At 44.3% G+C, this 26,419-nt stretch overlaps 1 protein-coding gene across 1 annotated transcript; it reads right to left on the reverse strand.

The window, feature by feature from the left end:
* Positions 1–21,389: 21,389 nt before the first annotated feature.
* Positions 21,390–25,899, reverse strand: LOC124656713 (probable disease resistance protein At1g61190). Its single transcript, XM_047195411.1, is given in 4 exon segments — positions 21,390–23,338; positions 23,507–24,310; positions 24,313–24,335; positions 25,796–25,899. Coding segments are annotated over 4 exon segments (2,880 nt in total).
* Between the last annotated feature and the right edge of the window lie 520 nt (positions 25,900–26,419).

A 26,419-nucleotide genomic window follows, 5' to 3' on the forward strand; every position in this document is an offset into this window, starting at 1 on the left:
ATAGAAACAGCTATGTCGATGCCATGGGCATTCCTGGATATGGTACAAGTTCACACCTACATCGTGTATACGCAGCTACATATCCGTATGGAGATGTTCTGGTTTGGGAACCATATACCTGTGGTGAGTCTTTGTTTTATGTCTTAACTAGTAAATGGCATGCCGCACATGTTGGACCAATTACGATTCGCAATACTGATGTATAAAAGTTGCGTTCTAAATGTTGTTCAAACTTTCAATACAACTAATAATTTGGTTATACCATCAAAATAAGTGTGAGCATACAGCTTATAAATATGAACAAAAATTTGGAACCTTTCTTAATCACTATCAAGTGGGACGTGTGATATCGGTGTGAGACTCGCTTCTGATTTTTCTTCATAATGGAAACATGACGGTTCTAGAAACACGTGGACACCGGTGTGGTATTTTTTTCACGCGAATACCTCTAATCCCAACCGTTAGATTTTGGACACCAACCGTTGGAATTGCTGCTACATGTCTTGTTCAAAACTCGGTGCCTTATAGTAGTAGAAAATAGAAGATAGAAGAGAAGAGATAATTTTCAGTGTAGTTCCTACTTGCCGCATTGTGGTTGATCTTTGTGCATTGCAGTGGACACATGCAGCCCCGCGTCTCATTGACGCCCCGTCATTGAAGATGAAGAAGCGTAAGTGGCTGCAATTTTCGCTCAAATCGAGGGAGATGCTGTCATGGAAGATGATGAAGCAAATGTGGCTCAAGGCGATGGAGGTGCCGATGAAGATAATGATGCCGATGAAGAAGAATTAGAAGAAGAAGAATTAGAAGAAGACGAATTCGATGATGAAGAATTAGATGATGAAGAATTAGATGATGATGGTGATAATCATAATTATGAAGATGAAGATGTATTTCTTGGATTTTCAGACCAGCGCACTTGGTTCCTCGGCACCAATGAGAGCAGAGTCCATTACCGGTGAATCTGATCTCGCGTGGATTCAGTGTTAAAGGTTATCGGCCCATCCTCGGTCCTCCAATATTACATATGGGTAACAAGCTGAGGTCTTATCCTTTGGTACGGTGCTACGTTTTCTTGAGATCTGCCCATACCTTGGACCCCGTAGAAGAGGCAAGGTGGGAAAGATTGAACAATTTGAAGGGGCGTTCTTTATTTCTTGGACTCAATCACCCAATTTTCATGCTACCCCGCCAATCGACGCAGAGGCCGCGAACCGCATTTCCAATTGTTCAAACCTGATCGTGTCTTTGCTACCCACAATCGCGCCCGTGATACATGGATACGTCCAAGGCCAAATTGGTGCGTAATGCACGTCAATGGAGGTCCTGCCATAGGCTCAAGATTGCAGTACAAAAAAGAGAAGATTGAACATAGAGCCGAAGCACCCATGTGGTTCGTCCCAACACTTCCACTTGTTTTTCCTTGAGAAATAAGAGACAGATGGTGACCTTATTTTATAGAGAAAACATAGTGTTCGTGAACTTAACCTCATGAACATTCGCTGTTCGGTTTTTGCTGAAATCAAAATTTTGCAGAGATGAAGATCTTTGTTTGAATCCCGTGTTGAACATATTTTTCACAAATTAGCTACCCGTATTGTGATGAATACATGCTGGTTTGTTGTTTGGTGCAGTAGCAGACATGAAGATCTTTGTCCTGAATACCACAATGGACATCTTTTTTTCTTCAAAATTAGCTAAGCTCACGCTATTAGGCGCAAATGCCTATTAAGAGATTTGGTGCTCTTGGGCACCAAGTGCTCTCGCTATTTTAGAAAAAATAAAAATATATTTATTTGTTCAAAAAATTAGAAAAAAATCATGGAGTAGCTAATGAATTGTCCCATAAACGTGCAAAATTTCAGTTTCAAATACAAAAAATTCTGGGCTACACAAAAGTAACAAACGTGTGGATCTGGGTATGCATATTTCAAATCTCCAAATTTCAACAGATTTTGTCTTTTTTGTGTAGTCTACAATATAAAGAATGTCATATTAAAATTTTACACGCTTGTAGGTTACTTTATTTATTATGTCTACATTCATTTTCAGATTTTTTTGAAACAAATATGTATGATATTTGATTTTTTTTTAAACAGCAGGAGCACTGGTGCCCATTAGCCAAAGACACTTTTCGCAAATGCCTTCAATAAAGGAACGGATGGTGACCTTATTTTATAGAGAAACCATAGTGTTTGTGAACTTAAAGTGATGAACACACGCTGTTCGGTTTTTGGTGAAATCAAAATTTAGCAGAGATGAAGATCTTTGTTTGAATCCCGTGATGAACACATTTTTCCTAAATTAGCTACCAGCATTGTGATGAATACATGCCTGGTCTGTTTTTCTGTGGAGTAGCGTACATGCAGGGATCGAAAGAAACGGCAAAGTAGCCGTAAATCAGGGGTCAAATATAAATTCGAGAAAGGAAACGTTTATTCAACAAATAGCCGACATGTGGGACGTATCTTGCAGCCGCGGCCTCAACATTTATCATTCAGAGAGGATGACATGTGGGACCCACGAACCAAAATCGTTCTCGACGTTTCTCAAAGGGGGCAGGAGATCGAAAGAAAAAGGCAAGTAGCTCGAAATCAGGTGTCCAAAAAATCCAAGAAAGGAAAGGTTTATCGCACAAAGAGGCCGACATATTGTACCCAGCTTGAAGCAGCGTCATCAACGTTTCAAAGGCGGTGGAGTTCGAAAGAAAAAGGCAAATAGCCGTAAATTAGGGGTCAAAAATAAATCCAAAGAAAGGAAACTTTTATCGTACAAAGAGGTCGACATGTGGGACCCAACCAGCAGCAGTCCTCAACGTTTCTAAGGTGGCAGTGCAATGGAAAAAAGGCAAATAGCCGAAATTAGGGGTCAAAAATAAATGCAACAATAGAAACTCTTATTGTTCATAGAGGCCGACATGTTGGACCCATGAGCAGCCAGGCCCTCAACGTTTCAAAGGCGTCACTGGATCAAAAGAAAAGAACCAAGTAGTCATTAATTAGGTGTCAAAAATAAATCCAAGAAAGTAAATGTTTTACTTTTCATAGAGGCTATCATATGGGACCCATGAGCCGCCAGTCGTCCTCAACGTTTCTAAGGCTGGCCGGGGATCGAAAAAAAGCGAAGTAGCCATTAATTAGAGGTCAACAATAAATCCAAGAAAAGAAATGTTTATTGTTCTTAGAGGCCGACATGTGGGAGCTATGCGCCAGCAGCAGTCCTCATCGCTTCAAAGGCGGTCTGGGATCCAAAGAAAAAGGCAAATAGCCGTAAATCGTGGGTAAAAAAATCCAAGAAAAGAAATATTATTGTTCATAGAGGTCGGCATGTGGGACCCATGAGCCAGCAGCGTCCACAATTTCAAAGGCGGCACAGGATCGAAAGAAAAAGGCAAGTGACCAAAACTCAGGGGGTAAAAATCCAAGAAAAAACTTTATTGTACATAGAGGATGACATGCGGGTCCCATGAGCCAACAACTTACTCGTCGTTTCAGAGGGCCGAGGCGGCATGAGATCGAAAGAAAAAGGAAAGTGACCAAATATCAGGAGCAAAAATAATCCATGAAAAGAAACTTTCATTGTACATAGAGGATGACATAGGGTCCCATGTTGTAGCAAATGGTCCGAACGTTTCAAAGACGGCATGAGATCGAAAGAAAAAGGCAAGTGACCAAATATCGTGAGCCAAAAATAATCCAAGAAAAGAAACTTTTATTGTACCTTTGAGAGTCAGCATGAGATTGAAAGAAAAAGGCAAGTGACCAAATATCAGGAGCCAAAAACCTAGAAAAGAAACTTTTATTGTACATAGAGTATGACATGCGGGTCCCATGACGCTGCAGCATCCTCAACGTTTCCAAGGCGGCAGGGGATCAAATGAAAAGGAAATAGCCAAAAAGCAGAGGGTGAAAAAATCGAAGAAAAGAAACTTTTATTGTTCATAGTGGATGACATGTGGGAGCCATGAGGCAAGCAAGATCCTCAACGTTTCCAAGCAGCTAGGGATCGAAAGAAAAAGGAAATAGCCAAAAATCGTAGCGTGAAAAATAATCCAAGAAAAGAAACTTTTATTTTACATAGAGGATGACATGTGGGTCCCATTTTGCAAGCAATGGTCTCAACGTTTCAAATGCGGCTTGAGATCAAAAGAAAACGAAAGTAGCCCGAAATTAGGGGGAATAAAACTCCAAGAAAAGAAAGTTTTTTGTACATAGAGGATGACATACTGGTCCCAAGGCGGCAGGGAACAAAAGAAAAAGGAAATAGCCAAAAATCGTAGGGTGAAAAAAATCCAAGAAAAAAGAAACTTTTAGAGTTCATAGTTCATAGAGGATGACATGCGGGTCCCATGAGGCAAGCAACTGTCCTCAACGTTTCCAAGGCACACAGACCAAAAGAAAAAGGATGTACCCGCCGGGCCTTTTGATCAAAAAATAATCCAAGATAAGGAAGATATAAATTGGGGCTGCCCGGCCATCCGGGCCTTGTAACCCGCCGGACGTCTTTGACTCGCACAATTTCAGCCCACTCCAAAACAAGAAAGTCCTATGCTTCGCAAAACAAAACAAAAACAAGGAGATTCATATTAGTTCGTTTATGTAAAAATAAAGATTTAATTTATCTGTTTGCAATAGCTCAGAGCGAAATACACTTTTTATTGTCTCGCAAAATAATCAAGATATCACATGTTTCTTGTACTGGGAGGCCGACATCGGACCCATGAGCCACAGACGTCGTCAAAGTTTTAAAGGCTACAGGGATCGAAAGAAAAAATAAATCAAAAATCAGCTTGGTAAAAAATCAAAGAAAAGAAACATTTATCGTTCCGAGAGGATGACATGCGGACCCATGTGGCAAGCAAGATCCTCAACGTTTCCAAGGCAAAGACGGATCCAAAAAAAGGCAAAATAGCCAGAAATTAGGGGTCAAAATAACTCCAAGAAAAGAAAGGTTTATCGTCCATAGAGGCTGACATGTGGGACCCATTAGCGAGCAGATTCTTCAACGTTCAAAGGCGGCATGGGATCAAAAGAAAAAGGAAGTAGCCAGAAATTAGGGGTAAAAAATAACTCCAACAATGGAAACTTTTATTGTTCATAGAGGATGACATGCGGGACCCATGAGCCAGCAGCCTTCCTCAACGTTTCAAAGGCGGCATGGGATCGAAAGAAAAAGGCAAGTGACCAAATATCAGAGCCAAAAATAATCCAAGAAAAGAAACTTTATTGTACATAGAGGATGACATGCGGGTCCCATTTAGCAAGACAGCGGTATCACCGTTTGAGATGCGGCAGAGGTCGAAAGAAAAAAGGCAAGTGACCAAATATCGAGAGCCAAAAAAATCCAAGAAAAGAAAGTTTTATAGTACATAGAGGATGACATGCGGGTCCCATTTTGCAGCAGCTCAGATCACCGTTTGAGAGGCGGCAGGGGATCGAAAGAAAAAGGCAAGTGACCAAATATGAGGTGCCAAAAATAATCAAAGAAAAGAAAGTTTTCAACGTTTCAAAGGCGGTAGGGATCAAAAGAAAAAGGAAGTAACCATAAATTAGGGGTCAAAAATAACTCCAAGAAAGGAAACTTTTATTGTTCATAGAGGATGACATGCGGACCCAAGCGCCAGCAGCCTTCCTCAACGTTTCAAAGGCGGCATGAGATCGAAAGAAAAAGGCAGTGACCAAATATCGGACCCGAAAATAATCCAAGAAAAGAAATTTACCGTACATAGAGGATGACATGTGGGACCCATTTTGCACAGGACCAAAAGAAAAATGAAGTAGCCGTAAATCGTGGGGTGAAAAAAATCCAAGAAAAGAAAGATTTCAATTGGGCCGCATCTCGGACATCTCGGGCCTTCGAACTATCCCGCCGGGCCTTTTGACTCGCATAATTTCAGCCCACTCCAAAACAGAAAGTTCGGTTTTTTCTCAAAAAAAAACAGAAAGTCCTATGCTTCGCAAAACAAAAACGAGGACACTCAACATATAAGTTTGTTTATGTAAAAATGAAGATTTAATTTATCCGTTTGCAATAGCTCGGAGCGAAATACACCGTTTATTGTCCGGAAAATAATCAAGATATCACATGTTTCTTGTACGTGGAGGCCGACATCGGGGACCCATGAGCCAACAGCATGCGCCAACGTTTCAAAGGCGGCAGGGATCGAAAATAAAATAAAAACTAAAAATCAGTTGGTAAAAAATCCAAGAAAAGAAAACATTTATCGTTCGAGAGGATGACATGCGGGACCCATGAGGCAGCAAAGCATCCTAACGTTTCCAAGGCGGCAGGGATCAAAAGAAAAAAAGGAAATAGCCGTAAATTAATTAGGGGTAAAAATAAATCCACCAAAGGAAACTTTTATTGTTCATAGAGGATGACATGTGGACCGACTCCGCCAACAGCGTCCTCATCGTTTCAAAGGGGGCAGGGATCAAAAGAAAAAGGCAAATAGCCGTAAATTAGGGGTCAAAAATAACTCCAAGAAAGGAAACTTTTATTGTTCGTAGAGGATGACATGGGGGACCCATGAGCCAACAGACTTACTCAACGTTTCAAAGGCGGCATGAGATCGAAAGAAAAAACGCAAGTGACCAAATATGAGGTGCCAAAAATAATCCAAGATTTATTGTACATAGAGGATGACATGCGGGTCCCATTTTGCAAAGCAGCGGTCTCAATGTTTGAAATGCGGCTTGAGATCAAAAGAAAAAGAAAGTAGCTAGAAATTAGGGGGTCAAAAAAATCCAAGAAAAGAAAGTTGATGGACATAGAGGTTGACATGCGGGTCCCATGTGCCAGCAGCTTACTCAACGTTTCAAAGGGGCCAGGGGATCAAAAGTAAAAGGCAAATAGCCAAAAATCGAGGGTGAAAAAAATCCAAGAAAACAAACTTTTATAGCACATAGAGGATGACATGCGGGTCCCATGAGCCACGAGGTTCCTCAACGTTTCAAACGTGGCATGAGATCGAAAGAAAAAGGCAAGTGACGAAATATCGTGAGCCAAAAATAATTCAAGAAAAGAAACTTGATTGTACATAGAGGATGACATGCGGGTCCCATGTGTAAGCAGCTTACTCAACGTTTCCAAGGCTGGCATGAGCATCAAAAGAAAAAAGGCAAATAGACAAAATATCGAGAGTGAAAAATAATCCATAGAAAATAAACTTTTATAGCACATAGAGGATGACATGCGGGTCCCATGAGCCACAGAGTTCCTCAAAGTTTCAAACGTGGCATGAGATCGAAAGAAAAAACGCAAGTGACCAAATATCAGGAGCCAAAAATAATCCAAGAAAAGAAAGTTTTATAGTACATAGAGGATGACATGCGGGTCCCATTTAGCAGCAGCGGTATCACCGTTTGAGAGGCAGCAGGGGATCGAAAGAAAAAGTAAAGTACCAAATATCAGGTGCCAAAAATAATCCAAGAAAAGAAAGTTTTATAGTACATAGAGGATGACATGCGGGTCCCATTTAGCAGCAGGTTCCTCAACGTTTCAAACGTGGCATGAGATCGAAAGAAAAAGGCAAGTGACCAAATATCGGAGCCAAAAATAATTCAAGAAAAGAAACTTGATTGTACATAGAGGATGACATGCGGGTCCCAATTAGCAAGCAGCGGTATCACCGTTTGAGAGGCCGCACGGGATCGAAAGAAAAAGGCAAGTGACCAAATATCAGGAGCCAAAAATAATCCAAGAAAAGAAATTTTATTGTACGTAGAGGATGACATGCGGGTCCCATTTTGCAGCAGCGGTCTCAACGTTTCCAAGGCGGCACATAACCAAAAGAAAAATGAAGTAGCCAGAAATCAGGGGGTGAAAAAAATCCAAGAAGAAAGATTTCAATTGGGCCGCATCTGGACATCCGGCTTTCGAACTATCCCGCTTGGCCTTTTGACTCGTACAATTTCAGCCCACTCCAAAACAGAAAGTTCCGAATTTTCTAAAAAACAGAAAGTCCTATGCTTCGCAAAGACAAAAAAACAAGGAGATTCAACATATAAGTTTGTTTATGTAAAAATAAAGATTTAATTATCCGTTTGAAATAGCTCGGAGCGCAATACATTGTTTATTGTCCGCAAAATAATCAAGATATCATATGTTTCTTGTACGGGGAGGCCGACATCGGGGACCCATGAGCCAACAACATCGTCAACGTTTTAAAGGCGGCAGGGATGGAAAGAAAAATAAACCAAAAATCTGTTGGTAAAAAATCCAAGAAAAGAAACATTTTCGTTCCGAGAGGATGACATGCGGGACCCATGAGGCACAGAAGATCCTCGCCGTTTATTGTTCATAGAGGTTGACATGTGGGACCCGTGAGCCGCCAGCGTCCTCAACGTTTTAAAGGCTGCACGTGATCGAAAGAAAAAATAAGCCAAAAATCGTTTGGTCAACAAAATCCAAGAAAATAAACATTTACCGTTCCGAGAGGATGACATGCGGGACCCATGAGGCAAGCAAGCATCCTCAACGATTCCAAGGCGGCAGGGGAAATATCCAGAAATTAATTAGGGGTTCAAAATAAATCCATCAAAGGAAACTTTTATTGTTCATAGAGGATGACATGTGGGACCGACCTGCCAACAGCGTCCTCATCGTTTCGGAGGGGGCAGGAGATCAAAAGAAAAAGGCAAATAGCCATAAATTAGGGGTAAAAAATAACTCCAAGAAAGGAAACTTTTATTGTTCGTAGAGGATGACATGCGGGACCCATGAGCCAGCAGCTTACTCAACGTTTCAAAGGCGGCATGAGATCGAAAGAAAAAGGCAAGTGACAAAATATCAGGAGCCAAAGATAATCCAAGAAAAGAAACTTTATTGTACGTAGAGGATGACATGCGGGTCCCATTTAGCAAGAAGCGGTCTCAACGTTTCAAATGCGGCTTGAGATCAAAAGAAAAAGAAAGTTGATTGTACATAGAGGATGACATGCGGGTCCCATGAGTCAGCAGCTTACCAAACGTTTCCAAGGCGGCAGGGGATCAAAAGAAAAAGGAAATAGCCAAAAATCGAGGGTGAAAAAAATAAAGAAAATAAACTTTTATAGCACATAGAGGATGACATGCGGGTCCCATGAGCCAGCAGGTTCCTCAACGTTTCAAACGTGGCATGAGATCGAAAGAAAAAGGCAAGTGACCAAATATGAGGAGCCAAAAATAATTCAAGAAAAGAAAGTTTTATAGTACATAGAGGATGACATGCGGGTCCCATTTAGCACAGCAGTCGTATCACCGTTTGAGAGGCGGTAGGGATCAAAAGAAAAAGAAATTGCCAAAAATCGAGGGTGAAAAAAACCAAGAAAATGAACTTTTATAGTACATAGAGGATGACATGCGGGTCCCATGAGCCAGCAGGTTCCTCAACGTTTCAAACGTGGCATGAGATCGAAAGAAAAAGGCAAGTGACCAAATATGAGGTGCCAAAAATAACTCCAAGAAAAGAAAGTTTTATTGCTACATAGAGGATGACATGCGGGTCCCATTTAGCAGCAGCGGTATCACCGTTTGAGAGGCGGCAGTGGATCGAAAGAAAAAGGCAAGTGACCAAATATCAGGAGCCAAAAATAATTCAAGAAAAGAAAGTTTTATAGTCCATAGAGGATGACATGCGGGTCCCATTTAGCAAGCAGCGGTATCACCGTTTGAGAGGCGGCAGGGGATCGAAAGAAAAAGGCAAGTGACCAAATATGAGGTGCCAAAAAAAATCCAAGAAAAGAAAGTTTTATAGTACATAGAGGATGACATGCGGGTCCCATTTAGCAGCAAGCGGTATCACCGTTTGAGAGGCGGCAGGGATCGAAAGAAAAAGGCAAGTGACCAAATATGAGGTGCCAAAAAAATCCAAGAAAAGAAAGTTTTATAGTACATAGAGGATGACATGCGGGTCCCATTTAACAGCAGCGGTATCACCGTTTGAGAGGCGGCAGGGGATCGAAAGAAAAAGGCAAGTGACCAAATATGAGGTGCCAAAAAAACTCCAAGAAAAGAAAGTTTGATTGCACATAGAGGATGACATGCGGGTCCCATTTAGCAGCAGCGGTATCACCGTTTGAGAGGCGGCAGGGATCGAAAGAAAAAGGCAAGTGATCAAATTTGAGGTGCCAAAAAAACTCCAAGAAAAGAAAGTTGATTGCACATAGAGGATGACATGCGGGTCCCATTTAGCAGACAGACGGTCTCAACGTTTCCAAGGCGGCAAGGGATCAAAAGAAAAAGGAAGTAGCCGTAAATCGGGGGTCAAAAAAATCCAAGAATAGAAAGAATTTTGGTTCATAGAGGATGACATGCGGGACCCATGATCCCGCATCGTAAACGGCTCGATCGGAGAACGTTGAACGAGATGGCGCGATCGAGAAAAAACAATGCCGCAGAGGCCGCCATCTCGGGCCCTACATCCCTCGGCGGTGCGGATTTGCGTTGACTCGGCCGGCGAACCCGAGATTTCGAGATGCACCACGTCCCGGGCCACCATACGCGACGTTTTGGCCGCTTTCGTCGGGCTAGGTGGCCTCAAAAACGAGAAAAAAAAGTTTTGACATGCACCACGGAGGGACCCAAAATCGTCGGCCATGGTACACCAGCAACCACGGCGCGACTTCAACTTCGTCGGCCATGGCAACTTTTCTTGTAGTGTAATAGGTTAGTTCCAGAAAATGCACGAATGTGACATAAAGTGTGCATAAAACATGTAGATATCATCAATAATGTGGCATGGAACATAAGAAATTATCGATACGTCGGAGACGTATCAGCATCCCCAAGCTTAGTTCTGCTCGTCCCGAGCAGGTAAACGATAAACAAAGATAATTTCGGAGTGACATGCCATCATAACCTTGATCATACTATTTGTAAGCATATGTAGTGAATGCAGCGATCAAAACAATGTATATGACATGAGTAAACAAGTGAATCATATAGCAAAGACTTTTCATGAATAGTACTTCAAGACAAGCATCAATAAGTCTTGCATAAGAGTTAACTCATAAAGCAATAATTCATAGTAGAGGCATTGAAGCAACACATAGGAAGATTAAGTTTCAGCTGTTGCTTTCAACTTGTAACATGTATATCTCATGGATATTGTCAACATAGAGTAATATAATAAGTGCAATATGCAAGTATGTAGGAATCAATGCACAGCTCACACAAGTGTTTGCTTCTTGAGATGGAGAGAAATAGGTGAACCGACTCAACATAAAAGTAAAAGAATGGTCCTTCAAAGAGGAAAGCATCGATTGCTATATTTGTGCTAGAGCTTTGATTTTGAAAACAAGAAACAATTTTGTCAACGGTAGTAATAAAGCATATGTGTTATGTAAATTATATCTTACAAGTTGCAAGCCTCATGCATAGTATACTAATAGTGCCCGCACCTTGTCCTAATTAGCTTGGACTACCGGGATTATCGCAATGCACATGTTTTAACCAAGTGTCACAAAGGGGTACCTCTATGCCGCCCGTACAAAGGTCTAAGGAGAAAGCTCGCATTGGATTTCTCGCTATTGATTATTCTCAACTTAGACATCCATACCGGGACAACATAGACAACAGATAATGGACTCCTCTTTTATGCATAAGCATGTAGCAACAATTAATTTTCTCATTTGAGATTGAGGATATTGTCCAAAACTCGAAACTTCCACCATGGATCATGGCTTTAGTTAGCGGCCCAATGTTCTTCTCTAACAATATGCATGCTCTAACCATAAGGTGGTAGATCTCCCTTACTTCAGACAAGACAAACATGCATAGCAACTCACATGATATTCAACAAAGAGTAGTTGATGGCGTCCCTAGTGAACATGGTTATCGCACAACAAGCAACTTAATAAGAGATAAAGTGCATAAGTACATATTCAATACCACAATAGTTTTTAAGCTATTTGTCCCATGAGCTATATATTGCAAAGGTAGAAGGATAGAAATTTAAAGGTAGCACTTCAAGCAATTTACTTTGGAATGGCGGAGAAATACCATGTAGTAGGTAGGTATGGTGGACACAAATGGCATAGTGGTTGGCTCAAGTATTTTGGATGCATGAGAAGTATTCTCTCTCGATACAAGGTTTAGGCTAGCAAGGTTATTTGAAACAAACACAAGGATGAAGCGGTGCAGCAAAACTCACATAAAAGACATATTGAAAACATTATAAGACTCTACACCGTCTTCCTTGTTGTTCAAAACTCAATACTAGAAATTATCTAGACCTTAGAGAGACCAAATATGCAAACCAAATTTTAGCATGCTCTATGTATTTCTTCATTAATGGGTGCAAAGTATATGATGCAAGAGCTTAAACATGAGCACAACAATTGCCAAGTATCACATTATCCAAGACATTATAGCAATTACTACATGTATCATTTTCCAATTCCAACCATATAACAATTTAACGAAGAAGAAACTTCGCCATGAATATTATGAGTAAAGCCTAAGGACATACTTGTCCATATGCTACAGCGGAGCGTGTCTCTCTCCCACAAAGTGAATGCTAGGATCCATTTTATTCAAACAAAACAAAAACAAAAACAAACCGACGCTCCAAGCAAAGCACATAAGATGTGATGGAATAAAAATATAGTTTCAGGGGAGGAACCCGATAATGTTGTCGATGAAGAAGGGGATGCCTTGGGCATCCCCAAGCTTAGACGCTTGAGTCTTCTTGATATATGCAGGGGTGAACCACCGGGGCATCCCCAAGCTTAGAGCTTTCACTCTCCTTGATCATGTTGTATCATCTCCCTCTCTTGATCCTTGAAAACTTCCTCCACACCAAACTTAGAACAACTCATTAGAGGGTTAGTGCACAATCAAAATATACATGTTCAGAGGTGACATAATCATTCTTAACACTTCTGGACATTGCACAAAGCTACTGAAAGTCAATGGAATCGAAGATATCCATCGAACATAACAAAAGCGGCAATGCGAAATAAAAGGCAGAATCTGTCAAAACAGAACAGTTCGTATTGACGAATTTTATCGAGGCACCAGACTTGCTCAAATGAAAATGCTCAAATTGAATGAAAGTTGCGTACATATCTGAGGATCACTCACGTAAATTGGCATAATTTTCTGAGTTACCTACAGAGAATTTTGCCCAGATTCGTGACAGCAAAGAAATCTGTTTCTGCGCAGTAATCCAAATCTAGTATGAACTTTTCTATCAACGACTTTACTTGGCACAACAAAACACTAAACTAAGATAAGGAGAGGTTGCTACAGTAGTAAACAACTTCCAAGACCCAAAATAAAAATATAGTACTGTAGTAAAAAAACATGGGTTGTCTCCCATAAGCGCTTTTCTTTAACGCCTTTCGCCTAGGCGCGTAAAGTGTGTATCAAGTATTATCAAAGGGTGGTGCATCTACAGCGGGGTTTGGAGTTTTCTCAGCCAAGCATAGTATATTGGATACATAAGTTTTAGCATCTCCCTTTTCATTAGTCTTAGGCTTGCTACTCTCATCAAACAAATTTTCGAGAACAAGCCAAGCATAGTTATTTTCTAGTGCATCATTCATCGCTAGAAGCTTACATGGTATTGGTGCTTTGATCTCCCCACCATCATTAATATTATTAGTGTACTTTATTCTATCCATATCCATCTTTTCAAGGAGACTAACAAAATTGGTATAACAACCAAGCATATCATATTTAGCAAAGACCTTTCTAGCCTCCCTTGCTATTCCACCAAATTCTCTAAGAAGGGTTTCTAAAACAAAATCTTTCTTTTCCCCATCTTCCATATCACCGAGTGTGAGAAACATGTGTTGGATTATAGGATTGAGATTAACAAATTTAGTTTCCAACATGCGAACTAGAGCAACATGAAGCAATTTCATAAGTAGGAGCAAGATCTACCAAGTGTCTATCTTCAAAATCGTCAACGGTACTAACATGGTTGAAAAATTCTTCTATATTATTTCTCCCAACTATAGACCCGCGTCCTACCGGCATGTTTTTTACGGTAAAATTAAAAGGGAACATGATGAAATAAGTAAAGTAAATACAAGTAACTAATTTTTTTTTTGTGTTTTTGATATAGAGTGCAAGATAGTAAATAAAGTAAAACTAGCAACTAATTTTTTTGTATTTTGATTTAGTGCAGCAAACAAAGTAGTAAATAAAACTAAGCAAGACAAAAACAAAGTAAAGAGATTGGGATGTGGAGACTCCCTTGCAGCGTGTCTTGATCTCCCCGCAACGGCGCCGTAAATTTAGCTTGACACGCGTACGATGACGCGACCGTTGGGAATCCCAAGTGGAAGGTGTGATGCGTACAGCAAGCAAGTTTCCCTCGCTAGAAACCAAGGTTTATCGAACCAAGAGGGAGTCAAGAAGCACGTTGAAGGTTGATGGCGGCGAGATGTAGTGCGGCGCAACACCAGGGATTCCGGCGCCAACGTGGAACCCGCACAACACAAACCAAGTACTTTGCCCCAACGAAACAGCTGAGGTAGTCAATCTCACCGGCTTGCTGTAACAAAGGATTAGATGTATAGTGTGGATGATGATTGTTTGCGAGAATACAAGAGAACAAGTATTGCAAGAGATTGTATTTCAAGTATAGAGAATTGGACCGGGGTCCACAGCTCACTAGAGGTGTCTCTCCCATAAGATAAACAAGCATGTTGGGTGAACAAATTACAGTTGGGCAATTGACAAATAGAGAGGGCATGACCATGCACATACATATTATGATGAGTACTAGTGAGATTTAATTGGGCATTACGACAAAGTACATAGACCGCTATCCAAGCATGCATCTATGCCTAAAAAGTCCACCTTCAAGTTATCATCCGAACCCCTCCAGTATTAAGTTGCTAACAACGTACAATTGCATTAAGTATTGCGCGTAATGTAATCAATGACTACATCCTCGAACATAGCACCAATGTTTTATCCCTAGTGGCAACAAGACATCCATAATCTTAGAGGTTTCTCTCACTCCCGCATTCACGGAGACATGAACCCACTATCGAGCATAAATACTCCCTCTTGGAGTTACTAGCATCAACTTGGCCAGAGCATCTACTAATAACGGAGAGCATGCAAGATCATAAACAACACATAGACATAACTTTGATAATCAACATAACAAGTATTCTCTATTCATCGGATCCCAACAAACGCAACATATAGAATTACAGATAGATGATCTTGATCATGTTCGGCAGCTCACAAGACCCGACAATTAAGCACAATGGGGAGAAGACAACCATCTAGCTACCGCTATGGACCCATAGTCCAGGGGTAGACTACTCACACATCACTCCGGAGGCGACCATGGCGGCGTAGAGTCCTCCGGGAGATGATTCCCCTCTCCGGCAGGTGCCGGAGGCGATCTCCCGAATCCCCGAGATGGGATTGGCGGCGGCGGCATCTCTGGAAGGTTTTCCGTATCGTGGCTCTCGGTACTGGGGGTTTCGCGACGAAGACTATTTGTAGGCGGAAGGGCAGGTCAAGGGGCGTCACGAGGGGCCCACACTACAGGTCGGCGCGGCCAGGGCTTGGGTCGCGCCGCCCTGTGGTTTGGCCACCTCGTGGCCCCACTTCGTCTCCTCTTCGGTCTTCTGGAAGCTTCGTGGCAAAATAGGACCCTGGGCGTTGATTTCGTCCAATTCCGAGAATATTTCCTTACTAGGATTTCTGAAACCAAAAACAACAGAAAACAAGAATCGGCACTTCGGTATCTTGTTAATAGGTTAGTTCCAGAAAATGCACGAATGTGACATAAAGTGTGCATAAAACATGTAGATATCATCAATAATGTGGCATGGAACATAAGAAATTATCGATACGTTGGAGACGTATCATGTACCGTCTCATGCAAGACCGCCACTCCATCAAGGATGTTCCTTCCTTGCATAAAGGCTGTCTGTGATGGCTGGACAACATGATCCGCAACCGTATTAAGTCTAATGGTGGCCACTTTCGTGAAAATCTTGAAACTTACATTTAAGAGGCAAATAGGTCTATATTGTTGAATCCTTTCTCGCCTCATTAACTTTCGGTAACAAGATTACTTCACCAAAATTTAGACGAAATAATTCTAGTTGTCCAATATGTAGGTCACTCGAACAAATCTAGAAGGTCCAATTTAATCGTATCCCGAGAAAGTTTGATAAAACTCCGCTCGGAAAACCATCACGACCCGGTGCTTTGTTGCATTCCATTTGGAAAATTGCCTTCCGAACCTCTTCCTCGGCATAAGGTGCGGTTAGTAGACCATTTTCTTCCATAGAAACTTGGGGTATATCGTCCGTTAAGTCCTCATTAAGAGAGAAGGTGCTTTCCTCCGGAGGACCAAACAGACCTTTATAATAATTAGTAATGTAAGATTTGAGTTGCTCATGGCCTTCAATCAACTTTTCATCTTGAATAAGAGAATGAATACATTTTTTCCGATGTCTCCCATTGGCTAAGCCATGGAAATATCGCGTATTTGAATCTCCTTCCAATATGAATTGAGCTTTGGAACGTTGATATAATTTGAGTTCCTCCTCGCGAAGAAGACTCGCCATCTGCGCATTTGATTGATTTTTAAGTTCAATCTCTTGCGTAGACAACGGTCTAACCTCCGCAACAGCCTCAAGCTCATCAATTACATTTGATAAGCGAGCCTTCTCTTTTTAAGGATACCGGCCGTATGGGCAGCCCAACCAGAGAGATGTTTGCGCATTGTCCGCATCTTATTATTCCATCTCAAAATTGGAGTGCTGCCCCCGACCGGTCTCTCCCAAACCTTATTAACCATATCATGAAATCCCTCTCGATGTAGCCAGCCAAGTTCAAATTTGAACGGCCGTTTACAAACAGGACGGGGATTCCCAGTAGTTAGGAGGATGGGAGCATGGTCAGACAGTTTTTCAATACGTTCTAGTGCACGGACTGACACCATAGGGTATTTATTTTCCCATTCGGTATCCATCAACACGCGATCTAGTTTCTCGTATGTGGGTTCAGGCAAGCTATTGGCCCAAGTAAACTATCGACCGGACATAAACACCTCTCTTAAATCAAGGCTATCAATGACAACATTGAACAAGAAAGGCCAATGTCCATCGAAACGGCCTTTACTTTTCTCGTGAGGAAATCTCAACAAATTAAAATCGCCTCCGATTAAAATTGGATAAGGATTATCTTTTGTAAGATTTACCAACTCACGTAAAAAGTCATCCTTAAAAGCATCCTGGGCGGCACCATACACAGCAACCAGACTCCACGTGAAACCGTCACGCTTTCTTCCGAATGTCGAGCTTAATGTGATACTCTCCATCAAAACTAGCTAAGACAGTCATGGTGTCTATACGGACGCCAAGTAAAATGCCACCGGACCTACCACGAGGCGGGCAAGAAAACCACTGAAAGTTAATCCCGCCTGATAGTCGGTCGAGAAAACTTTGTGTGAAATTTCGCCTACCCGTCTCCGATATAGCAATGAAATCTAAATCATAATCTCTACAACCATCGGCAATGTGGGAATGTTTAGCCAAGTCACCAAGACCTCTGCTATTCCGAAACATGCCATTCATCGAAAAACTATTTTAGATTTAGTATTCTTGCTATATCTATGAGATTTCTTTCCAGCCGACGATCGAGAACCACGTTCAGAAGCTTGTAGATCAGAACTAAGCTCCACGTGTTCTAAATCGACTTCTGAAATATTACCAATAATAGCCGAGAGAAGCTGACCATCTAGGATGTCATCCTCTTCCTCATCGTCTACTACTGTTGTTTCATGCCCAGTGGAAACATTCGGAACAACCGTTAGACGGTCAAGCTCCGTCTGTCTCAACACATTGGCCGAAACTGAAATCTCATCAGACCTACTACCCATATTAACTCCTATGCTACTCAAATTTGAAGAAATACGAGTATCTGAAAACGAATTAAACGACATGGATGGTTGCTTATTACCTGCCGTGTCGAGGTTCTTCTCAGCCTTACGCCGCATGGCTCTCGCATGGCGTCCTCATCCGTCGGCCCCGCCCCATCCACCGCAAGAGCGTACCTCCCACTCCGCCTCACCGTCGGCTGAACAACGGGAGGAGGGACCGTGGGTGGCGGCTGCCGCAGGGGTGGATACCGGCGATGGAGAAGTCGAGGGCGGTGGAGACCAAGCCGGTGAGGGAGAAGAGGTCGTCGATACAGGGGTAGAAGGTGATGTAGCCCCTCGTATCACAGCAGCCCCAGCGAGTCCCCCTTCGCGGGGAAGAGGGTGTCGAAGAAGAAGAGCCCTTCGTCCCATCGCCTGCCCTCCGCCCATGGAGGCGGTATCACAGGCTCAACGGGTCCGTCCGCGGGACACGACGAGACCCTCAAGGTCCGCTGCCCCGCATCCGCATGGCGCGGTAGCGTAGCGTCCTCCGCCGCACCGTGCGGCCTGCGTATCGACCTCCGGAGTCGGCCGCTGCGACGAAGGTGGCGACATGGCCGGCTGCCGCATAGCCGGCCGGTGCATCGGCTCCAATGCCGCGAGCCCGTGGTCAGCCGCAGCCGACGCCGGGGTCACCGCGGCCGACCGCTGCATGTTGTCGATAGGGACGCAGCGAGGCGCCTTCGCACAGCCATCACGGCCCGACCGAACCAGGCCCATCGACTTTGCGGCCCACTAGAGGAGGCCTCCGCGTGCCGCATCCGCCGGGCTTGAATCGCGGCTCGAGACCCGCCGCGATCAACGGCCGCACCGCCGGCTCCTCGGCCGTCACCGAAGGCGAACCGCCGGCGCCGCCTCCACCACCACGCAAGGGCGAGCGGCGGCGGTGAAGATGACTCGGAACGATACGGGACCCGGTCGATCTCCCGTGATCGTATGCCGTTGTCGATAGGGACGCAGCCGAGGCGCCTTCGCACAGCCCATCACGGCCCGACCGAACCAGGCCCATCGACTTTGCGGCCCACTAGAGGAGGCCTCCGGTGCCGCATCCGCCGGCTTGAATCGCGGCTCGAGACCCGCCGCGATCAACGGCCGCACCGCCGGCTCCTCGGCCGTCACCGAAGGCGAAGCCGCCGGCGTCGCCTCCACCACCACGCGACTCGGCGTCGGAGACGCCCAAGCACCACGGAGGTAGCGTGACCCCAACGAAGGATCCACCGGCACGATCGCCGCCGGCCGACGTGTCGTGGCCGCAGCCGAGGAAGTCCCCAAAGACGAGCGCCGGCGTGACTCGACGACGCGGAAGCGGGCCTCTCCGTGGCTTCATCCGCCGCATCCGAGAAAGCCGCAGGCCTACCGGCGACGAGGACGCCGCCCTCATCACGTACCTCTTGACCTTCTCCCTCGGCGGCGGCGACGCGCACCTTGCCCGCTCCAACAACCTCGCACGACGAAAAACGTACCTCCGGTGACGCAGACCTTGACCATTCCCTCGGACTCGGACGTCGGGAATCCGATCTTTATCCGTAAGTCTTCTCTCACCTCCTCTAGGGACAAATCCGGCAACCGCCCGATCTGCTGCACTGCTGGTTCAAACCCAAGCACCGACCACGCCGCCTCCTCCGCCGTCTCCCGCGTCTTCTCGTCGGAATCCTCGTCCTCCGCTAAGCAGCAGAATCTGGATCCAACGGTTGGCCGCGCCGGCGAGGGAGGAGCCGATGCGCCGGCGGCACGCGCAGGATCCGACCGAGCCACCCCATCACGCGCAGGCCCCATCACGCGCCACGGAACTCCAGTTCTTCGATCCGATCGAATTGCGGGCGATGGGACGGATGCGTTGCCTCCACCTCGCGATCTGGACGTGCAGGGCCGGCGGGATTGGGGAGACCTGCCTGGAGTGTTGCGGAATTGTACTGCGATTGCCCCGGCTTGCCGCTGCCGGCCGGCGACGTAGGCTTCCGAGAGCGATCCTGCGCACACCTCGGAGGAGCTGGGATCGGTAGGCGGGATCTAGCCCCACCTGAGCGCCGGGCACCGGGCGAATCTGGCACTGCCGGCTCGGCGCCGTCCGGTTGCTTCGGCTCCGTTCAAGGCATGCGCGCGAGCGAGCGTCTGCGTGGCCCGGCCGGCTGGTGGTGCAGCGAGATCTCGCGTTTGGGCGAGGCCGGAGGGAAGCTCCCGTAAATCTACATGCTAGCCAAAACAATCGGAATTAATCGTCACTAGACATTCCTCTTCTCCACCGTGCTGTTCATATCCACCATAAAATAAATGAAGAAAAAACTGACAAAGGTATGTGATCAGTCGTGTTTACATATATAACCAGTGTCTTCGGAGTTGGACATCTAATCTAGAATGTTGTTCTGCTGCCAACCACAAGCATGGTGACCTCAGCTGCACTGCGACTGCATCACATGACCTCTGGACACCCCTCACTATCGTGCAATGAGATTTCTATCAAATATTTTTCCAGTTAATTTTCCTCATCATGCCTTGCTCCCATTCAGTTTATAGTGAATTTGAGCGGAGTTACTTGCCAAACGAAAAATACTAAGCTCCGACAGAAGGTGAGTTTGTCCCGCCTTGACTGCATTAGCATCGGTGTGTTTTTGGTCGTGCAGGTACAAGTAGAGCATCGGTAGGATTTTAATGCTTGGTTTGAGTAGCGATAGGATCTGCAGGCACCAAATATGAGATCAGTTGTTTGTTGGTGCAAGGAGGAAAAAGAGAAGATATATGCAAACAAAAAACGACCAGTAACAATACGAAGAAGAGACTGCAGCAGAAGATAAGATTACAAAGTTGAAGCAAAATATAAGATTACAAGACTAGAACTTCCTTTAGCTCAACAACTAAGAAAATGTGATTCTTTGTCCAAAAAAGAAGATATGATCGGCCTCTTGCAAAACTTGGCTCCAACATATCCAAAAGTGTCTTTTGAATATTTTTTTAAATTTTGATAAAGGAATATATTAATATTTGTAAAAATATTTTTTTGAATAAAAATATGACAGAGAGTACCCGCTGCAACACGCGGGGTATTCTTCTAGTATATTAATATCGCGAAGATACCAATTACACCTAGTCTCTGCACCAACAAGATGTCTAAAGACACGGATACACGCAACCAAGAAAAATAAAGAGAGAAAAAGAAAACAAAGACCCCGTCGCGGTGATGGACCACTCGCAACAGTTGCGGGAATGGGCACCCTGAGATGAAATCAATCATGCAAGAAAAAATAGTATATATCAAATAAGTAGAAACCAATCAACCAGTATCATTTACGAAAAGGAGTGATACTTGATTAATAAAATACAGCAGATAAAATGTCAGTTCGACCAGTAAAGATAGAAATTCCCAACTCAATGACAAACTACACGAATGTGCTTCTTACAATTTATTTCCTGTATTTTGGAATACTTCTGTGTTCCCACAACTGAAGGTAGCAGAACATAGGTGAGGAAGAAACATATACCATCATAGTTGGGCAGGCTCCAATTCACTACTGCAAATAAGTGAGCGGAGTCAAATTAGATTGTAAAAACAAAACTATTATGGCAGCAATAAAAATGGTAATCAGCATGCTAACCAAGTAGATAGGATTCTGCTCCAGGTAATCAGAGATGTCCGAATTGACAAGAGGCTGTATGGCACGCTTGACATCTTCATCGGCCCATTCCAGTGTCTCCCACCATTTCATCTGAACGAGGGGAACACTAATATTGCGCAATCTCTGTGGCATGCTTTTCGTCAGGAAAGGAAGTCTCTTCAACTTCGGACAAAACGATATCTCCATGGTCTCAAGTGATGGGAAAGTCACTTCAGGATCACATATGCTCGACAGCCCACGAAGACTTTGCAGTTCAAAGTATTTGAGACAAGGAAAGCTCTGAATCGCCTTTGGGCTCTCCTGTCCTTTATATTCTGTGTCAACATTGTCCTTCTTTTTAGTTCGAACAATTTGACTCATGTTACCGCAACCATTTACAAGGATTCTCTCAAGGCAAGGAAGATACATTGCCCAGGTGATGCACCTAAGACTCTGACAGTGTACAATTGCCAGGTAAGTTAACCTTGGAAAAAGAGATTCTGGAGCTACTCGCTTCCAAATTATCCGCTTTAAGCTGAGGAGGCTGTCTAACGTGAGCGATTTTAGTATGTCAAACTGGAAAATTGCTCCTCCTATACCGTTTCTAATCAGTATCTGCTGCATATAACACTTGTAGATCGTAAGATCATGTAAGCTCGTTTGCACCGAGGAGCTTGAGAAAAAACCATCCAAGAAACTGAATGATGGTGTCCCTATCAGCCTGCTCAAATGGATGGATCTAATAGGGAGTCTAGGAAACTTGCCTACCAATTCATATGTTGCATCACCTTTGACCCCAATTTCCACAGCTTTCAAGTTATCCAGCATATCCAATTCCTGGAGCAATGATAGAGTATAGGTTGCACGCGATAATACCTGAGATGACAATAAGTCCAGAACTTGCAATTCCTCAAGCCTTGATATGGTGCCCTTTGGTACTGTATGTATTGGATTACCTCTTAGATATAGGAATTTGAGCTTGATGAGGTGTTTAAGGTCCTTGGGCAATTCACTGATGTAATTGTATGACAAGTTGAGGTACTCTAGATCTCCCAAAGCACACAGTGCTAAAGGTAAAACAAAAATTTGGTTGTGACTCAAATCTAGGTATGTCAATGTAGTGAAAAGGTAAATATTTCCAAGTGCCTTCTCACTGAACTTATTATCTTGAAGAAGCAGTGTCCTAAGTTCTGTACAGCAGGAACCTAGCCAACACTTAGATCTGACACTGCCCAGACTATTTTCGTTCACACCACCATCATCACCAAGATATGGGAGTTCTTCCAGTCCATTGCCCATCATTGACAAATATTCCACTCTGTTCCAAGGGATGCACTTTCTAGATGCAGTTTTACCGATTTCTGCATGAACGACCCATTTGTTATTGTTTTCACCGCAACCACACGATATCCATATTGCCATATCACGAATCACATCATGCATTTTAAGGTGCTCACTACTGTCTTCAGTAGCTTCCAGCAATGATGCAGCTTGCAGGTGGCCTACTATGTTGTAGCCTTCACTGTAAGAACTCTGTATATCACATTTATTAAGTAGGCTTAGACCCATCCAACATTGGATCAGATCGTCTTTAGCAATAGGAGAATCCTCTGGCCACAATGAGCAAATGAGGAAACAACGTCTCATAGTATCATTCCCCAAGCTATCATAGCTAAGTTTTAACTTGAAGAAAATGGTGTTCTCCATAGACGTGGGGTCACCCACATCATGGCCAGATCGCCGCAGTAAACGAATAGCTGTTTCCCATTCACTTGGATCTTTCTTTGGATACATTGCCTTTCCGGTAGCTATTAACGCCAAGGGCAAGCCCTTTAGCTCCTTCACAAGCTCTTTTGAAAGGGCTCCAATGCGAGGATTGGAGAAAATAATCTCTTGACCAACATTTTCTTGGAAAAGCTGAAATGCCTCATCTTGTCTCAAGCAATCCACTTTTATCTCCTTTCTGACGTTCATTGCACCACACACAACTCGTGACCTTGTCGTGAGTACCACTTTCCTCTTGAATTCGCCAACAAATCCAAGAGGATATGGGACACCTGTTGCTTGTAAGTCCAACTGCTCCCAGAGGTCATCCAGTAGTACAAGAAAACTCCTCCTGCTTAGAAAGTCATAAATGATATTTGCTTGGGATTCTATGTCGTCGTCGTTCCTTAAGCCAAGTTTCTTTACTATTTCGGCCTGGATCTTTTCGGCTGAACATTCTTTTGAGGCTGTAACAAAGACAACAACGTCAAAGAAAGAGTCTCCGACAAAGGAATTGTTGATCTTCTTCAGAAGATGAGTCTTTCCCACTCCACCTAGACCCCATATACCAATCATTCCAACTGAAGAATCCCTAATGCACTGGGCAGCCTTCTGCACATTAAGCTCTTCACTGAGCAGTCCAGTGGATGAGACGGGCATTTCACGGACTGATGGTGGCAGCGGCTGGACTGCAACAACACTAATGTCAATCTTGGCACACTCTTGGGCTTTCAGAAGCTCCTTTTCTGCACTCTTGCTGATTTTGTAGTTTGACCAGCAATTTATAGAGATACAGCCAAGAACATTGCATCTGTCATCATACACTTGACTAATTGCTTCTTCATCCGACTTGATGGCATCCACATTTTCAAGCCACCTTCGCACTTCATTCTTTGCTTTCATGCCATTTCTCTCAGCAATCTCAATCTCGTGCTGGACATCGCTGCCCTTAGCAATCAAACCCTGGGTCGCTTCCTTGAGATGTTTGACATTTCTGCTAGCTGTGAATGGATACATCAAATGCTTGAAGACGATATTGTAAAGTGGCTTAATAAGAGTGTTGACTATGGCAACCACTTGTGCCATTCTGTAAGCCTGTAAGCAGTACAAAAAAAAAACAACCTTGAGAAAGCTATGCGAAACAGATAATGATGTTCTTAACTAGTTCCTATAGATGGTAAGAGTCAAGGGATAGTCTTATTTTTGCGGGTAGAGTCGGGGGATAATCGATTGTTGACGAACGTGTACTTACCTTCTCTTATGGAGTCTTTTCGTTGGTAAGTTGTTATGTTCTTCAGTGGTCAACACTGGGCATGGATATCAAGTCAGGACTGCACATGGATATAAGATGCAGAAAGTATCCGAGCTACCGATCAACACAGATAGTAGTAGAATAGGGTAGAGGAAAACCTGCAAATATGGACGAACATCATATTTCTCTTTTCTGGATAGCATAAGAGCGTCCACGAATTTCATGAGAAATCAGTTTCAGGGCTGATTATTTCCTTCGTAGAAGGCACTCAGGTGGATAATTGAGCTACGCTCACCAGATTTGGAACAGAGAAACTCAGACCCTGCCCGCTCACCAGCTATGTCCAAGAACTACGAAAAAAATAAAATACAGTGAGTGAAAGAAATATATATTGACGGCCACAAAAAGAAAATGCCCCTTTCTTACAGTAAACAAATGGTTTTATAACAAGAGAATTAACGCACTTGACAGAATCGTTTCTTTTCACACGGCGCAGATACAGTCACCGAGACAAAATGGATGCTCTATTCGTCTAGTTCATTCGCTTTTCATCGTCGGTGCAAATTAGACATGCTTCCTATGATTCATCAGAGATCACACACAAAGCCCAAAAGAAGCATCGAAGAACACACGAGCCAAGCCAAACCTTACCTGCACGATGAGTAGTCGAGTTTGGAGTTCGATCGAATGTATTCCTCGATTTTCGTCAAACTCTCTCGAGGCGGACCCAGATCTGCTCGAGGTAGCACTTTCAGAGGAAGGAGGATGCGACCCAGGCAGCAGCAGTCTGCTCGAGCGCGCGAGTCTCCGCTTTAACCCGCGCGTCGCAGCTGCTGCAAGGCCTTTGTAGGCACTGAGTCTGGGCAGAAGGTTCTGGCGTGCTGCAACCAGTGACTGGTTTACATACTGTACTACATACAGTACAGCACGTGGACGAAGAGGCTGGCAAATGAGCGGATGTAAGAGCATCTGCAGCGACGTGAACAACGCGTGCCCACCGTGGGAACACCTCCAACACACGCTCCCACAAAGGCTCGCTCCGTGTACAAAGATTCTCTTTATTTCTTTTTTGCATTTTAGCAACTCTAGCGCCGTATCTGTACTACTAAAAAAGGGGAACGCGTTCCGTCGTCAATCCTCCTGTGTTTTTTTTTTTTTTTTTGAAGCCTTCAATCCTCCTGTGTGGTACGTCCGTTCCATCGTCGCGCATCACCCGCGCTCTCAACAAATCCAAAATGGGCCAAGCCCAACATATCCAAAGCACTCTCTTCAACACGTTATCCTCTCTCTCTCTCCCGCATACCACGCTGCCTCGCGGCCGACGGCTCCGAACGCCATTGCTGACTGCTCCAGCGCTGCCCCCTCCAATCTCCGTCCTACTTCAGCGCTGCCCCCTCCGACCTCCATCCTGCTCCGTCGCGGCCTCCTCGCCACCCTGCAGCCTGCCTACCGCGGAGGTGTGCGCTCGCTTCTCTCACCGACTTGCTCCGACACCTCCTCTTGCATGGCCTCGCCCCGCCTCCTCCTGCCCCACTCATGTCGCCCACAGATCGACACCGCCACTGCCAGCCGCCCCCATCTTGAAGCCGCCTCTGCCGGTCGCGCCAAGATCAACGCCGCCGCCATTCACATGTCACATCGCAGATCAAGACGCCTGCCTCCAGACTGATTCGTTCTCAACCAGCTTCGGTTGCGGCGGCCCTACGGAACGGGAGCAGCAATCAGCGCTGGGTGAGGCGAGTATTCTCCCATGTAAACTTCATTCCGTCCTCCCTCCTGATTCCCCGCCAATCTGACAATTTTGTTCTTGCGGTATGATTCACCACCCTCGAAATAGGCTTTCGCCCCGCTTTATAAATAAAGCCGCAACGGCCGAACCGATACAAGGTGGAGAGGAGAACCTCTTACAAAGCAGATCAAAGATAAA

The sequence above is a fragment of the Lolium rigidum genome, chromosome 5 (genome assembly GCF_022539505.1).
Source record: "Lolium rigidum isolate FL_2022 chromosome 5, APGP_CSIRO_Lrig_0.1, whole genome shotgun sequence".
In the NCBI taxonomy this organism is placed as follows: Eukaryota; Viridiplantae; Streptophyta; class Magnoliopsida; order Poales; family Poaceae; genus Lolium; species Lolium rigidum.